Raw genomic sequence first — 18692 nt, forward strand, 5'->3', positions numbered from 1 at the left:
CCGCTTATGCGATAAGTAAAGCAAAGTTCCCACATCTAAGAGAAAAAATTCTTCTAGGTGTTCTCAGGAAGGATCTTCATTGGATGAAGGTGAGCGTCTATTTGGAGATGCTCTCGAAGATGTATGTTCATTCGATAGGTAATCTTTGAGCTCCTCCGGAGTGTTAAAGGTATGTTGCTTACCATCTTGATCGGTGATGCGCATAATCGCAGGATATAGTAGCATAAACTTGATGCCTCTGCTGTTAAGAGTGTTGCATGAGGAGACGAAGGCCTGTCTTTTCTTGGAAACCTCCGCAGAGTAATCATTAAAGAGCCTCAGGGTACATTCTCTTAGTTCTAAATCTTGTGACTTGTTACGATATGCTGCCATAAGATTTGCTTTCTCCGCAAAGTCCAAGTATCTGACCATTACCATTCTTGGTAAAGAATTTTTCCGCTTGTTGTGTAATGGTCCCACCCTGTGGGCTCATTCGACTTTCAGTGACGCTGCTAGGCCTAGAGCTTCTGGTATTTCCTGTGCACAGATTTCATGGAGCTGAGTTGCCGGGATATCTTCAGAGATTCCAATTATTCTTATATTATTCCTCCTGGACCTGTTTTCTAGGTCCTCAATTCTGAAGTGCGCAGTTGCATTCGCTTTGAGTAGGGTATTAATTTTGATATTTGCCTGATGTAGGTCATCTTCGCACTGCCCCACTCTCTGCTCAGCCTCTTTCAATCATTTGGTGTGTTGCTGTAAATCCTTTCTTATGCCCTGCAGCGCCTGTTTAATGGCCTCCTGTATGGTAGCCTGTAGCTCTGGCGCCAGAACTTTTCCCACCTCCTCCGCTAGCTTCTTGTAATTAATGTGCACATTGGTCTGCGTACCTCCACTCCTAGAGTCACCGTCTGATTACCGTATTTTTCGGACTATAAGACGCTCCGGACTATAAGACGCAACCAGTTCAGAGGTTAAAAACCAGGTAAAAATATATATATTTAACCTGGTGCTTCTCTGGTCCTGGCACGTCTTGTAGATGTTTTCCCCCCAATTATTTTGTCTCCATGTATCCTCCTGTTTCCCCAGTGTCCTATCTGCCCCCTTGTGGCCCCTGTCTCCCCTCTGGCTGGTGTCCCCTGTGTCTTTCTGTGTCTCACCGGCCTCCCCCCGTCCCTTCTGCCCCCCTGTGCCCCTAGTGTCCTCCTGTGTCCCATCTGCCCATGTGTCCCATCTACACTGGACTCAGGAGGGCAGCTGGGACACAAGATGGCATGGGGCCAGTGAGACACAGGGGTCACTCACCGGCCAGAGGGGACAAAGGAGGACACCAGAGACACAGGGCAGCAATGAAAGACAGAGTGGGCACTTATGGGGGACACCTTCGGACCATAAGACGCACTGACTTTTTACCCACACTTTTGTGGGAGAAAAAGTGAGTCTTATTGTCCAAAAAATACAGTACACCTCCGAGCTGGTATAGTTGCTCTGAAGTTCTCCTTCCACCTTCTGCTGGGTAGCTTTGCGTGTTGATCTTCTTGCCGCCATCTTGGGCGTCTCCCCCTCTCGTCCCTGACGTTGTTGCTTGTCACCTTGCCGCGTTAGGTAACGCTCCATTGATAGGTGCAATCTGTGCCCGGGGGGTTTATCTGGGTCTGCGTAGCAGTTGCGAGGCCGGCGGCGAGTTATGCTGTAGGCAGTGGGTCTGGATGTGCGGCTGACGGCCGGAGCTCCGCTCTCACCCTTCCACCATACAGGCGCCGGAACCGGAAGTCGCTTATATTAAATTTTAATGTGCAGTTATATCTTATATGATTAATTGTTTTAAAAAGAATTATATAATAAGCTTTATATTTAAATAAGTATATTAGAAGCCCTTTATGTTTGAATCAGCCCTAAATTGCTTAAGACTCTCACAGGTCTGTGTTAGTGTCAATTTGACCAACCTTATGTCTGGGAAAGTACAGAGACACTCCAACCTAATTAGCACAGAACACTTTATCAGAAATGCGTCATGAATGACATTGTTTAGTCTTAATGTCTGGGGCAAAAAAGTCAACCAGCAGACAAGATGGCTGGTGACGTCCATTTTTAATCATCTGCATCAGAAATGACCTGATCAGAATTTATAAACAATAATATTATGATTTAGGTATTCAAACATGATAAAGCATTGACGCATGGAAGCTTTAGCCAATCAGAACCTGGGATTCAGGGAAATTCCAGATTAGGTAGCCATATTGCTTCCTATCTCTATAAAAGTAGGAGCTGAAAGCTCATAGTTTGCAGAAGCCCAACAATCTCCTGAGAAGACACATGAGGCGGAAGCTACCTTCCCACACGTGGTTCTAGACGTTGAAGAGATGACAGAGGAGGGGTAATATGCTTAATATTCTGGTGATTTACTTTATTAATTTTTCAGCATTAAGTTCTGTTAAGATGTTAGCAAGAAGTTATTTTAGAAGTTATTTTTTATGCTATTTCTTTAAGAAGATACTACAAGTTTTACACAGCTACTAGATACACAACTATTGATACAGATGAGACTACTTTTGATCTTATTCTACATACACAACTGTTATATTCTTTTTTGAATGTAGTTGGAAGATTGATAAACGCTTGGCTATAAAGGCCTTGATAAGATGGAATACTGTTAGAAGGAAACACTACTTGGAACTGTTCATATTTTGTATATATGCTGTATGATAAGCAAATACAATTTTTTATATAAAATCATATACTGAGTGCTCTGATTCATTTCAAGGTACACCGTCAATCTATAATTACTGTTATAGAGGGTTCAGACCCCGCTATGCCGGATTTATATGATAGCAGCGCTTTAAGGGCTGGTCCTTTACTGAGTTAGCAATCATGAAAAAGGCAAGAACCGCTCAGGTTTTTGACACCTCCCCTTTTTTATTTCTATTGTTCCTTTGTTTTCTTGTTTTCCCCGTCCTCAGTACCCTCCTTTTAATATATTTATTATTGATATTGGTATGCTATATTTCTGCATTTAGGGTAGATGGCACTATGATGGCTAGTAAACTTTGCCATTATTAGCAGATGCAGCTCCATACATGGGAGACATGGGGAATAGCTTGTGCCATATCTTTAGGGATACACTAGATGGCGCTTGCGCGAGTGTTAGTGTGCTGCGCCCGCGCAAGTTTTCATCTTCACTTCACTTTTTTTCTCTGGCACTCTTAGCATAGGTGTGCGCATCACTTCTGGGATGGGATGACGCACTTCCGCTCTTCGGACTTCTGCATTCTAGCCACTCGTGGGATCTAGGCGTGCGGGCCAGGACGGCGTGCGGATCTACTCATTACTAGCCATGCCTTACATTACACTCTATCCTCACGTCTTTTGATTGGTCACAGCAGGCTTTTTCTAATCACGGGGGATTTCCCTGGGAGTCTCTTGCTATTCATGGATGCGTGCCTGCACCCATGAGATCGTCGGTGAATGCCTATTTCTAGTCTTTTACAGTTAATATATATTTCTATTATGGTGTATAGCACTAATGAGTAATTCACTTTAGGATAGAGTTGTGCACTCTGGTGATTATTGGTGGAGCGTGGCACGTTGCAGGATACTTTTATAATGGGATATGGATGTACTTTACCCCACTACCTGGCTATGTGTAGAGAATGATGCTATACAGGGGGCCCTGGTGACCACCATTATGTGTATGTTAAGTCATGCACGACGCTGATATACATAGGCCTGCTTGGTGGTCAATACATCTATGCTTAGACACATTGTCCTTCACAGCACGGATTGGTTTTAATGACCATACTGTACTAGCGGATTATGGTGACACAGTGCAATATATGGTCACAACAGGAGTGATGTCTTTTTATATGGTGTCGGGCCTATTGTGTTCTATGGTTGCAGGGGTACACATATGATACTTTGCATCCCATATGGAGTTGCGACTTTTTTCTGTGGTGATTGGGAATCTTTGCTCTAGTTAGTTTTAATTCAGCTGATCTGGCACATATTCATGGTCTCTATGCAATCTTGCAGACTGCGGACATGTTCTTGTGAGGGTCCATATTTGGTAAGATCTTGATATATAGTTTACTGGCCTCTGTATCCTGACATGCGCATGGATCTTGGATGGTATGTAACAACTTGTACAATGTATATTGTGTTTTTTTAACAGATGTGTATGTATACTGTGTGCCTCTGAGGAAGCGGTCTTTGCCGTGAAACATGTGTCAGGCAGTCTTTATGTGATATGGAATTCCGAAATGTGTCCGCAGTCCTATATCTTGAAGAAACTAATTAAGAAGAATAAAAAGACTATTTGTTCATTTAAAGCCCCGTATTTTGTCTGGATTGTGTATAGTACTGTAATTGGGGTGGAACAACACTACTCTTCTTTTATTGTTATTTGTATTTGAATAGGCAGAAATAGCCGATCTCTGTCGGGTCTACTGCGCAGGTGCAAGTCTCCTGCAAGAATGTGAAGGGACCACGGTCCTGCAAACCACACAGGAAACCTATTCCTGGAACTGCCAGTGCAACACCTCGCTCAGGTCACCTCCCTGAGCAACGAGCATACAAAAAGTGAAGAGGCGGGACACAAATGGCTTTGCTGTCATGTTGAAAACACTACATGTTACGAACCATCACGGTTCTTTATCAGGTGTATAATGCACCAAACATCACAACCTCCATTTATAATAATTCGAACCACACCCCTTCATCAGGGGTCGTGGTGGGCACTAACTAGACATAGGCCACTCCACACTGCTTTGATGCAAGCACCAATCTAGATACTATTATTTGAATAATGTTAAAAACATTTCCACTGTGTATGCTCATTCAGCCCTCTAGGAGGTATGACATCCAAATGGGATCAGTGAATAATGGCGCACAGCGCCTATGCATATAAATGGTGCCGCATTAAAAAGATACGCTTATCGCTATTTATCGTTAGTACTGCTTAATAATGGCGCACAGGGAAAAAAGAAGAAAAACGGCACACACTAACGTTATTTATCAATAGTGGCACACACTAACGTTATTTATCAATAGTGGCACACACTAACGTTATTTACCAATAGCGCCCTGCATAAGCCAAACTGCAGACGTTATTTAACTGCAAAACGGTGAATGGATTTAATGTAATACTGTCAAGGTTAGGGTTAGGCACCACTGGGGGGGGGGGGGGTCTTAGGGTTAGGCACCACCAGGGGGGTCTTAGGGTTAGGCACCACCAAGGGGGTGGTTAGGGTTAGGTACAAGGAGGGTTCTGTGGGAGAGTAGGGTTAGGTATAGTTACAGTACAATATACACCACCAGGGGGGTGGTTAGGGTTAGGCACCACCAGGGGGGTGGTTAGGGTTAGGCACCACCAGGGGGGTGGTTAGGGTTCGGCACCACCGGGGGGGTTTAGGGGTTAGGGATAGGTGCAGAGAGGGTTTTGTGTGTTAACGCTAAATAACGATAAGGCTTTAACGCTAAATAACAATAAGGCTTTAACGTTAAATAGCGATAAGCGGCAAACGGATTCGCGGCAACACTGTGCGCCATTATTCACAGGAGCCATTTTCAGATGGATTCCATCCAAATAATTGATCCAGTGGGCTTCTTTTTGAAGCAACAATTTTTCTTTGTTGCCTCCATCAGATCTAGGGTCTATGCTGTCAAGTACCAACCACCGTAATTGTGGGGCTCTGTGCCTGGCCTCACTAAAGTGCCTAGCTACCGAAGTTTCATATCTGTTGTCTCCTTCCAAGAATTTGCCAATAAAACGCTTATGCTCTTGTATGCGTACTCTCACTGCCCGCGTTGTCATACCCACGTACATCATACCACACGTGCATTTTAATCCATAGACAACTTGTGTGCTAGCACAAGTGTACCTACCCCTAATCTGAATCTGTTTGCCTGTATGAGGATGGGAGATGGAGTTGCCTTCCACACAATTGCGGAACAAACACTGCAACTGCAACAGGCAAAGATACCATCTCTTTGATGGTTCTGCATGGCAGTATTGCTACACGTATCAACCTTTGTCACTATGTTCTGTACTGTTTTGCCTCTCTTGAACGCAAACAGTGGTGATTCCTAGACCAGTCTTCCAACAGATTGGTCGCTACTCAAAACTGGCCAGAATTTCCTCACCGTTTTCTTGATCAGTGAAATGTTGCGGCCAAACTGCATTACAAAGGGAATTTGCTCAACTTTTGTGTTTTTCTCATAGCCCACCAATAACTCTGCTCTCTCAAGTTTCCCACTTCCTCCTGTAACTTCAATAGATGATCACGTTGATACCCTTTGGTCACAAATTTCTCCACTACCTCCTGCACAGTTTCAACATAATCTTCAATGGTTGAACAAATACTTTTTGCTTTCAAAAATTTACCTTTAGGGATAGCTCTCATGGTATGGGGATGATGGTAACTATCATTCCTCAATAGATTGTTACGGTCGGTGGGCTTTTTGAACAACTTGGTGTGCAACCTATCACCCCTTCTGTCAATGGTAACATCCAGGAAATTCACCAACTCCCTGGATGCTTCCATGGAAAACTTAAAGGGGCACTACAGCGAAAAACTGTAAAAATGTAAAATATGTGCAAACATATACAAATAAAGCAGCGTACACACGCCGGACTTTAGGCAACGACGGGTCCGTCGTTGCCTCCCGCTGGGTGGGCGTGCCAGCGACAGTCCGGCGTGTGTACGCTCTGTCGTCAGACTGATACGGCTGTTTCTGAGCGATCCGCCCGGCGGATCGCTCAGAAACAGCCGTATCAGTCTGACGACAGAGCGTACACACGCCGGACTGTCGCTGGCACGCCCACCCAGCGGGAGGCAACGACGGACCCGTCGTTGCCTAAAGTCCGGCGTGTGTACGGACCTTAAGAAGTACTTTTTTTCCAGAGTAAAATGAGCCATAAATTACTTTTCTCCTATGTTGCGTGACAGGCTTTGAATTAGCCCATCTCTTCATAGGGGATTCTCAGCAAAGCTTTTATTCTTTATAAAGATATTCCCGAAAAAGGATTTAAACAATGATGCTGGCCAGCCTCCCTGCTCGCTACACAGTTTTTTGGCAGTTGGACAGAGCAACTGCCATTCACTAAGTGCTTTTGAAAACCAATATATCCCTGAGAATCCCCTATAAAGAGATGGGCTAGTCCAAAACCTGTCACTTCTGTCAGATTTCTACTACGTACTGTAAGTGACAGCAACATAGGAGACAAGTAATTTATGGCTCATTTTACTCTGGAAAAAATGTACTTCTTATTTGTATATGTTTGCACATATTTTACATTTTACAGTTTTTCGCTGTAGTGCCCCTTTAATGGTACTGTGGCCAGCATTGGCCTCAATTACCATTTCCTCCAGGACTTCCATGGTGCCACTCCACATGATCAGGACATCGTCCACAAATCTGACATATTGAAAAATGTATTCCTTGTACTTCGGATGATCAAGAAAAAACTTTCTCTCAAGAGACTCTACGAAAATCTTTTCGTGTCTGATGGAGCCACTGGCGAGCCCACTTGCTCCCTGTTTTTGAAAGTAAAAATTACCATGAAATTTGAAATAATTGCATTTTAAAACCAGTTCCAGTGGATAAAGAAGTAAATACACCATGTTGTTAGGTAGGTTGGTATCCAACAGGTTAGATTCAACACAACCTCATCGCCTCATCCTGTGGAATGGCCGCGAAAAGACTCTGTATGTTGAGACTACAAAAAATTAAGTTCCATGGTAGACAGCCAAGGGACTCTATTCTCAGCAACAGGTCAGTAGTATATTTAAAACAGTGTGTAAATGAACTGACTATCTCCTTTAGAAAACTGTCTATAAAACCTGTTAGAGCGGGGATCCCCAACCTGTTGGGCCGCAGGACTGCCCTCTTCTCCCCCTCCCGCCCGTCCCCCGCCCCCGCTGTTATTACCTTAGCAGCGGCCGCTCTCCCCTCTCCAGCGCATGTATTTATTCAAGCAGCGTATCTCCCGGCTGCTCTGTGTGCGATGCGCAGGAAGCAGGGCTCGGTTACCATAATAACAGCGATACATATCGCCGCTACAGGAAGCCGCTGCCCTGCTTCCTGCCGCATCACACACAGAGCAGCCGGGAGATACGCTGCTTGAATAAATACACACGCCAGAGAGGGGAGAGCGGCCGCTGTTAAGGTAATAACAGCGGCGGGGACGGGCGGGGGGCACCACCTACCCATACTGGCTATCCTGGGCACTATACTGGGGCGCTATCCTGGGGCACTATACTGGGGCGCTATCCTGGGGCACTATTCTGGCTATACTGGGGCACTATACTGGCTATACTGGGGCACTATACTGGCTATACTGGGGCACTATACTGGGGCACTATACTGGCTATACTGGGGCACTATACTGGGGCACTATACTGGCTATACTGGGGCACTATACTGGGGAGCTATCCTGGGGCACTATACTGGCTATACTGGGGCACTATACTAGCTATACTGGGGCACTATACTGGCTATACTGGGGCACTATACTGGCTATACTGGGGCCCTATACTGGCTATACTGGGGCACTATATTGGGGAGCTATCCTTGGGCACTATACTGGCTATACTGGGGCACAATACTGGGGCACTATACTAGCTATACTGGGGCACTATACTGGCTATACTGGGGCACTATACTAGCTATACTGTGCACTATACTAACTATACTGGGGCACTATACTGGCTATACTGGGGCACTATACTGGCTATACTGGGGCACTATACTGGGGCACTATACTGGCTATACTGGGGCACTATACTGGGGAGCTATCCTGGGGCACTATACTGGCTATACTGGGGCACTATACTGGGGCACTATACTAGCTATACTGGGGCACTATACTGGCTATACTGGGGCACTATACTAGCTATACTGGGGCACTATACTAGCTGCACTGGGGCACTATTCTGGCTATACTGGGGCACTATACTGGCTATACTGGGGCACTATACTGGCTATACCGGGGCACTATACTGGGGCACTATACCGGGGCACTACACTGGCTATACTGGGGCACTGTACTAGCTATACTGAGGCAACTAGACTCCCTATACTGGGGCAACTATGCTAGCTATGCCACTGCACCCTCACCAGCCCCCCCCCCCCCCCCCGTAACCCACTCCACTGTCCACTAGGACGCGCACCCAACGTCCACACACACACACACACACACACACCCGGGTGGTCCCCGAAAAAAAATTTGGTCAGAAAGTGGTCCCCGTGCTGGGAAAGGTTGGGGACCCCTGTGTTAGAGGATACAAAACACTCCCCCGGCTAAAAACAATTGGACGCCCTGAAGGGTCCCTTAACCTCTTGTGAATTTTAGGCAGGAGTTATAGCAAAGGGATACAAGGAAAGTCTATGTTAAACCCCTTCGCGATTTGCTGAGTTATTTTCCCATCTTTCACTGCGCAAGTGAGTACAAATTTTTGTAAGTTATGACTTAAAGGGAATATCCAGGCAAAAAAAAAATGAGTTTCACTTACCTGGGGCTTCTACCAGCCCCATGCAGCCATCCTGTGCCCTCGTAATCACTCACTGGTGCTCCAGTCCCACGCTGTCAGCTTGCTGACCTCGGAGGTCGGCGGGCCGCTTGCATACATTTTTACGCATTCCCGCTAGTGCAGGAACAGTAACACATACATTTTTACGCGTTAGTGGTTCCATGCGTAAAAATTTACGCATTAAACCACTAACGCGTAAAATTGTATGTGTTAATGTACCTGCACTAGCGGGAATGCGTAAAATTGTACCCAAGCGGCCCGCCGACCTCCGAGGTCAGCAAGCTGACAGCGGGGGACTGGAGCAGCAGTGATTGACTACGAGAGCACAGGATGGCTGCATGGGGCTGGTAGAAGCCCTAGGGAAGTGAAACTCATTTTTTTTTTGCCTGGATATTCCCTTTAAGAATTGGAGGCCTAAAATTCTTGATAAAAAATGTACTGCTTTTGACTCATAATTCCAGACAGAAATGCACTGCCAGGGAGGTCAAAGAGAATCTGTAACTAAAAACAATCCCCTAGGGGGTACTCACCTCTGGAGGGGGAAGCCTCTGGATCCGATTGAGGCTTCCCCCATCCTCCTGTGTCCTACGGCCGTGTCGATGTGCCCCTTCTCAGCTCCAGCACAGGCGCAGTAGTGGTTCTCCGCTCAGAAATAGCCGATCTCTGTCAGGTCCGCTCTACTGCGCAGGCGCAAGTCTCCTGCGCCTGCACAGTAGAGCCGACTCGACAGAGATCGGTTATTCCAACCTATTTCCGAGTGGAGAGCCGCAACAGCGCCCGAGCTGAAGCAGGGAAAGGTAAATATTGCACAGCCTGACAAATTGTCGGCTGTGCGTTCCGTGGGCTGCAGCAAGACCGCCGTGGGACACAGGAGGACGGGGGAAGCCTTGATAGGATCCAGAGGCTTCCCCCTACCAAGGTAAGTACCCCCAAGGGGGACTTTTTTTTATTACAGAGTCTCTTTAAAGGGTTTTATTGAATCTTTTTACTGACCCATCCATCTGTGTTTGGTTGGTAGACAGAGGTAGTGCAACTTACACAACTCTTTTGTTACACAATACATAAATGGTTTTCCCTGGTCAGTGAGTATTAATGAGAATCTTAACTCTGTTGAACACAGTAAGTTTTTTAGGAATACAGTAAATTTGGCTGAAATATTGTGCAAAAAAAATAGCTTCAGGGTACCCTGTACTGTAACATAATCCATTATGACCAGGATTTACTGCCCTATGGCAGACTTTAGGGGCGACTACGTTTATAGAAACTATTTCAATGTGTACTTCAATAATAGGTAATGGTACTAATGGATCCTGAAATGTGACATCATGGTCTGACACACGGGGCAGGAACTACAATTATTTTTGACATCCTGTTGTATACCAACCCAGAAAAATTTGTTTAACACCATCTCAGTTGTCTATTCAAAGCCTAAGCGACCCTCCATTATATGATTATGGGCAAGTTTCGACACTATTTTCAGTAAGGTTTGGGTTTTGGGGTAGAGGCCTGCATCTGGTCAGGTACCAGCGGGTTACCCAAAATGCGAGTCAAGCATGGGTACCCATATTGATTCTAATTGGGTTTGGGGTAGCATTGGGGTAGTTAAAGCAAGCATAAGACAATTCTGTGTCTTTTGCTTCTGAACATTTGGGATGGCTGCTGGGACCAGAATACTTACTTGACATCTTGTTTGCTGCTGTTCATTTTTAATGTCAGCAGACTCCTTCCTGCTCTTAAGCTGAGACCTCAACCTTACCCCATACTATTACAAATCTAAGGCTAACTGGGAACATGCTGGTGTGAGACTGAATATTTGTTTTATAGATGGCTATAACTCATTGTATCATACTGGTCATGCTCAGCTGAAACTAAGAGAAGGGGGGCAAGAAAGCTCTATCTGTCTGTTAGTGACTGGGGATATCTGATCGGACAAGAGCTAGAGAATGTTCTGGCATGTTCTCTAAAGCTGGAGGGAGGGGCTACAGAAGCACAGGGTAGGCAGAGAAGCACATGGATAGGTTTGTGTTGTCTCACACACGCTAGTGGATTAGACCATGATGGAACAAAGGAGTACTGCAGGGATGATGCCACCTATATGACATCCAGTAAGCCAAGAAGCTTACACATCCAATATAATTCCTTATTGGTTTAGTATAAAAAAATAGCCATTTGCTATTTTTTATACAAAAGGAATAACGAATTATACTGGCTTCCTGCTTTACTTTACAGAGAAGCACATGGGACTGGGGGAGTTGTTGAGAGACAGTGCTGCATCCACAGCCATCTAGCACACACAGATATATATTTGCTCCATATGACAAGACTAGTTCAAGAGAGCATTTTACTGACAGACAGGTACAAGAAAATGGGACAGATTTATCAACACAAGTGCCTGCAAAATGGAGGAAAAAACGAGTGCAAAAGTAAAATACTCGATGGAGCACTGCCAGTTTTGCTGCTGTTTTTCTTTCAGTTGTGATAAATCTTCTCCAGTGAACTTAGTTTTGGTTCAGATTGGTAAATCCCGAGTAGGTATGTGTATTAGTGTGCCTAAAAGGCTTGTTGGACTCATACAGTCCTACAGAATAACCAAGCAGCTCGGGGTGACCCAAGCCACTAGGAATATATAGGGGGCTAAAAGAGACCCAAAAGCCCTCCAACTAAAAAGCAATGCTTGGTATTATTTGCATTCTTATACCAGAAGGAAACTTGCAATAATTCAGCTTTAAAGGGATACTGTAGGGGGGTCGGGGGAAAATGAGCTGAACTTACCCGGGGCTTCTAATGGTCCCCCGCAGACATCCTGTGTTGGCGCAGCCACTCCCCAATGCTACGGCCCCGCCTCCGGTTCACTTCTGGAATTTCTGACTTTAAAGTCAGAAAACCACTGCGCCTGCGTTGCCGTGTCCTCGCTCCCGCTGATGTCACCAGGAGTGTACTGCGCAGACAAAGACCATACTGGGCCTGCGCTGTGCGCTCTTGATGACGTCAGCGGGATCGAGGACACGGCAACGCAGGCGCAGTGGTTTTCTGACTTTAAAGTCAGAAATTCCAGAAGTGAACCGGTGGCGGGGCCGGAGCATCAGTGAGCGGCTACACGGGCACAGGATGTCTGCGGGGGACCATTAGAAGCCCCGGGTAAGTTCAGCTCATTTTCCCCCGACCCCCCTACAGTATCCCTTTAAGTGATAATTTGTGGTTACCCACAATGCACTTCTACTGAATATGCAAATTATCTCTTTATGCCCCTATAAGCCAGCTAGCATCCAGAACCACTGGTGTATAGCAATTCTATATCTTTAAATTTTACACAGCCACATCAACACCACATGTAGGGCTGGTACACACCAGCACATCAAAACGCTAGCTGTTTGAAAACTGCTTGGGTAATGTGTTTCAATGGGCTGGTGCACACCAGAGCGGTTCATTTTTTCCACAAATGCAAACTCGGGGGCTGCAGCATTTTTCAGATTTCTGAGGTGTGCCTTAATGTTAAAGTATAGGAAAGTGGAAAAACACTCTGAAAAACGCTAGATCAGAGCGGTTTTCCAGGCGTTTTTCTTACAGAAGCCGTTCAGTAACAGCTTTACTGTAACAATATATGAAATTTGCTATACAAAACCTCTCCAAAAAACGCTAGGCATGTTTAGAAAACATCTCTAAACATGCCTAAAAGCGCTCTGAAAACCTACTTCAAAAACCTCTAGCATTTTGCAGATCTGCTGGAGGTTTTCGGTGTGCACCGGCCCAAAGACAGCCTGTTTCAGACTTTTGGTCATCAGTACATGGCACGGATTGATATGGCTGTTTGGGATAGGGCTTGGACCAGAACAACAGAGTAACCAAGCAGCTCAGGGTGACCCAAACCACTAGGAATGGATAGGGGGATAAAAGAGGCAGAAAAGCCCTCCTTCTAAAAAGCAATGCTTGGTGTGAATTGCCCTCTTAAAACAGAAGGAAACTTGCAATAATTCAGTTTTAAGTGAGAATTTGTGGTTACCCACAATGCACTTCTACTAAATATGCAAATTATCTCTTTCCTTCTGTTTGCAAGGTACATTAGGGAACAGAGAGTGGGAAAAAAGGACACCTACTATTCATCTTGCCTAGGCTGCTTCTATTACTGCTGTTCTGACAGCAACCTAAGCTTGATAATTGTCCTTTAAGTAAACCACCAAACACATGAGGTCACATGACAGCAGGACAGGTGAAAGCTATGTTGCTGGCCGGAGGTGACCCAAACCACTAGGATAAAAGAGACCTAAAAGCTCTCCTACTAAAAAGCATTGCTTGATGTGATTTGCCTTCTTTAAAACTTGCAATAATTCAGCTATAAGTGAACATTTGTGGTTACCCACAATGCACCACTACTGAATATGCAAATTATCTCTTTTTGCCCTGTAAGGAAAGCTCACATCCAGAACCGCTGGTGTATAGCAAGCTATAGCTTTAAATTTTACACAGCCATATCAAACCCACATGTAGACAGCCTGTTTCAGACTGTTGGTCCTCATCACTACATGGCAGAGATTGATATGGCTGTATGGGATAGGGCTTGGACCAGTACAACAGAGTAACCAAGCAGCTGGGGGTGACCCAAACCATTAGGAGTGTATAGGGGGATAAAAGAGACAGAAAAGCCCTCCTACTAAAAAGCATTGCTTGATGTGATTTGCCATCTTAACCCAGAAGGAAATTTGCAATAATTCAGCTATGAGTGAACATTTGTGGTTACCCACAATGCACCACTACTGAATATGCAAATTATCTCTTTTCGCCCTGTAAGCAAAGCTCACATCTAGAACCGTTGGTGTATAGCAAGCTTACAGCTTAAAATTTTACATAGCCATATCAAACCCACATGTAGTGATAAAGTAGAATAAAAAGGAGGGGAGCTGAAAGGTGAAAATTTCTCTTATTCATAAGGGGTAAAACCCCTCAGTGGTGATGAAGTGGTTAATCCTCAATAATGTTCAATAATAAATAATCTGGTTTGTTTCATGCCACACAAACTTTAAGAAAAGTCCACCATATATGTAAATAAGTACCTTTCTGGGAGCAGTCCCATTTATCTGAGTTAGTGGAGCTGTATTTTTTTAGTTCGTCAGGGGTTAAGTACAACGGTGTGCTACCTTAATATTTGTTTTAATAAAATTCAAGAAAGCTATTTACACCAGACATCCCAAGAATATTGCTGAACTGAAACAGTTCTGTTAAGAGGAATGGTCAATAATGACTCCTGACCATTGTGCACGTCTGATTTGCAACTACAGGACATTTTTGGTTGAAGTTATTGCTGCCAAAGGAGGTTCAACCAGTTATTAAATCCAAGGGTTCACATACTTTTCTACCTGCATTGTGAATGTTTACATGGTGTGTTCAATAAAAACATGGAAACATTCAATTATTTGAGTGGTATTAGTAGACTGTGATTGTCCATTGTTGTGACTTAGATGAAGATCTGAGTCATCTGAGTCTGGTGATCTTGCCTTCCAGCACCAGCGTAACTACTGGGGATGCAACCCCATCAGCCGCAGGGGGGCTCGGGGCCATTTGGGGCCCGCCTGCCATGTGGGGGGGGAGTGCTACCGGCGCCCCCCCCCCCCCAATTGTGGGATCCCCTCCCAGCCAGGTTTGGAACTGGCCGCGGCGTCTATAAGACGCCGTGCCAGTTCATTCCCTGCAGCCCGCAGTCTTCCAGGAAGCAGAGCAGGGCTACGGAAAGATGGCAGACTTCTGTCAGGTGAGTGAATTGTTTTTTTTTTTACAGGTGCATTTTACTCTGGTGACTGCTGCCCACATTACGATTTTCTGGTGATTGCTGCCCACATTACGATTTTCTGGTGACTGCTGCCCACATTACGCGTTTCTGGTGACTGCTGCCCACATTACGCTTTTCTGGTGACTGCTGCCCAAATTACGCTTTTCTGGTGACTGCTGCCCACATTACGCTTTTCTGGTGACTGCTGCCCACATTGCGATTTTCTGGTGACTGCTGCCCACATTGCGATTTTCTGATGAATGCTGCCCACATTACGATTTTCTGGTGAATGTTGCCCACATTACGATTTTCTGGTGACTGCTGCCCACTTTACGATTATTTTCTGGTGACTGCTGCCCACATTACGATTATTTTCTGATGACTGCTGCCCACTTTATGATTATTTTCTGGTGATTGCTGTGCACTCTACGATTATTTTCTGGTGAAATGCTGCCCACTTTACGATTATTTTCTGGTGAAATGCTGGCCACTTTACGAATAATTTCTGGTGAAACATTGCTGCATTACGATTATTTTATGGTGAAATGATTGGCACTTATGGGGGGGCCCAGTGATTTCTAGTTGCGCCCCTGCCTTCCAGTGACATGTCTGGTCTTATAGGTTCCAATCTATCTGCTTTTTTTAGGGTCCAACTTTTGCAGCCATACATGGTTGTAGTGGAAACGATGGCATAAATCAGTCTACATTTGGTCGTAATGCTAATGTCTTTGCTTTTACACACACACACACACACACACGCACGCACGCACGCACGCACGCACACACACACACACACACACACACACACACACTGTGGTACTGTACAAAACCTAGTAAATAGTACAAACCAGTAATTATAATGGATGACATGATGCTGAACCATCAATCTCTGTCACCTGTTAGTAAATGATTTTTGTTGACTTTTGTCTAGGGACTGCCATCACTTGGGTATTCAGAACAGTTTTGATCATTACCGCCTTCTCAAGCTTGTCAGAGTGTGTAAAGATGATGGGAAGAACTACATCTGTTTCAGGGATAAGGTAAGCCATACTGAAGCAGCGAATTTGGGCACCCGCGGCAGCCTCAATGTTAGGGCACAGCCATAGACAACCAGTGGACAATTTGAGCACCAGATGTAGCCAAAAGGCCTGGCACCTCCAGAATGATGGTGCAAATCGTGGCGGAAGGACAAATAGTGGCAGAGATTGTGGCACAGATAGAGGAAGAGGGACAGATAGCGGTGGTAGGGGGTAAGTTATCAGGCGACAAGGTACGGCTATTACGTAGTTAGTGATAGGCGTAGAATATCAGTAAAATTACCAATATTCTAGTATCCTTCTGGGGGGAGGGTAAAGTCTCAATATGCGGACAAGATAAGATAAATAGACAGTGGGAGCCAGGGCAGGATTTGTACTTTTTAGCGTTCAAGGCCACTGCCATCAACCCCCCCCCCCACCGCCCGACCCCCACACACACTCAATATCATTCTGTCCAAAACCCTGACTAGTGATCACTGGTTTGCAGGAAGAAAATCCTGTTTTATGCCTAGTACACACAATGCAATTTCCTGTCAGATTTGGTCAAATAAAACATTTCCAACAGGTCTAATCTGATCTTCTATAAAAAATCGATACAGCCCATCAATCTGATGGGAAAATGCAAGGTGTGTACCAGGCATTAGTGACTCGTGTATATGGGTGTATCTTTCCTCTCAGCTGATAAATTATTGTGTTTATTGTCAGAGTCCCTCAGTAGTGACGTAGCAGAGCTGAAGGCAGCCAGAGAAGTTTTCATCTCCCTATCTGTTCTACTGTCATAAAGCCGTGTCCCCGGTATGGTGATCACTTAGTAGTCCGGAGCTGTACAGAGGAGTAGGAGGATGCATGATCAACGCTGGAGAAAGCCACAATGGTGAGTAGTACTACCGATGCACATATAACAGTGCTGCAGGAGGATCAAGTGGCGGTGGCGGAGGGAGGGGGGGAGCGTCAGAAACTTTGGGAGGGAGTGTAAGGGGGAGTTCAGAGCACTTTTAATTCATTTACCAACTTTAAACAAGATAGAGGCTGCGGCCTGGGGGTCAGGTGGGAGAGTCGGGAAAATACCTCACTGATTTCCGCATGGTTTCCCCGTGTCGGTAATTTACCGAACATCATCTGCAGGCAGGAAAATGTACAAGAATTAAGCAAAGAAAGAAAAAAATAATGAATGAGGCTGCTGTGTCCTGCTCCCAGCTATAGGAGTGTGGTTGTTGCAGAGACTTGTCCAGACTGTTGTTTGTATAGTAGCAGTAAGCGTTATAGCGTAGCACTTAGTGGTCAGTGACTAAGGCAGGTTCTTTATACTATGTGTTGTGTGTGCTTTTTGTAGTTTGTTCGTCTGTCTGCTCTTTTGTAAAACCATGTCCCCCTCCCCCCCCCCCCCCCCCCCCAAGCAAAAAAAATTATTACTGTTTATAACACCACACATTTATACACTGTTTAAAACACCACACATTTTACTGTTAATAAAGTTTTTATTGTCTAATTGCACAATGTCTACCAGGGGTGCTCAGCTATGGTGGAGGGAGCGGAGGGGAGAGGCGCAAGGCATTGCATGTTTTTTCTCCCTCTAGGGTTGTCAACTCATTGAGGAGAGGCAGGCTGAGGCAGTTGTGGAGCTGATGTCGCAACAGCAGGCCAGCAGTTCCACTACAGCAGCAACAGCCGATGACCTCGAGCGATATCTACCCCAACGGTCCCAAACTCCCTAGACGAAGCCCCACTGGATTTCAGCCCAGCTTCAGGGAGCTTGTTGTAGGTAGCTTTGGAGAAAGCGGAGGTGAACCTGGGGCCTGGTGTGCAGGTCGGGGATGTGCAGGAGGAGGAGGAGGTGCTCTCTTTGTGAGGAAAGGGAGGGGCATGTAGCAGGCGAAGTTGGAGTTGAAAAGGTGGTGGAGTCAGAGGAAGAGGAGTTGTATGAGGATGAGTGGGAGAACCCTGCCTCCATTCCACATGTCTCTGATGTCAGCTTGGAGGAGAAAAAAAAGGAACAAAAATAACATCGGTTGGGGCAGCGCACCATGGCATCCAGAGTCAGGGTTAGAGCGCCCATGGCTACTGATAAATATCGGATGCCAGAGCCGACCAGCAATGCAAAGTATAGATACAAATAGCAGGTGCAAATTTCTCACCATTACCGATATTTCAATGGGTTCCTCTGGCGGCGTCCAATTTTCCTGCCTCCCATGTGCTGTGCCATTGTCCCTCCTCTGAATAGAATCACTACATGTTGTATCAGTATACTAAATGTTGTATCAGTATAACACTTGTACCCTAGGGCAACACAATTATTGTGCCTGTGTACACACTTTGATTGCCTTTTGTCAGTAAAAATGCCTAAATGATCAAATGATCAATAGGGAAATTCTCTTAACTGCTGTATCG

The 18692-nt window shown here is 45.4% G+C and overlaps 1 protein-coding gene across 1 annotated transcript in view; it reads left to right on the forward strand.

Annotated features, from left to right (window-relative positions):
- Window positions 1–18692, forward strand: part of LOC137543736 (deoxynucleoside triphosphate triphosphohydrolase SAMHD1-like) — a gene marked incomplete at its 5' end in the record, with an annotated part of 213254 nt that overhangs the window by 29984 nt on the left and 164578 nt on the right. Inside the window, one exon of the mRNA XM_068264867.1 lies at window positions 16199–16307. Within this exon, the coding sequence (XP_068120968.1) occupies window positions 16199–16307 (109 nt within the window). The remainder of the gene's footprint in view (window positions 1–16198; window positions 16308–18692) is intronic.

The sequence above is a fragment of the Hyperolius riggenbachi genome, unplaced genomic scaffold (genome assembly GCF_040937935.1).
Source record: "Hyperolius riggenbachi isolate aHypRig1 unplaced genomic scaffold, aHypRig1.pri scaffold_194, whole genome shotgun sequence".
NCBI lineage: Eukaryota > Metazoa > Chordata > Amphibia > Anura > Hyperoliidae > Hyperolius > Hyperolius riggenbachi.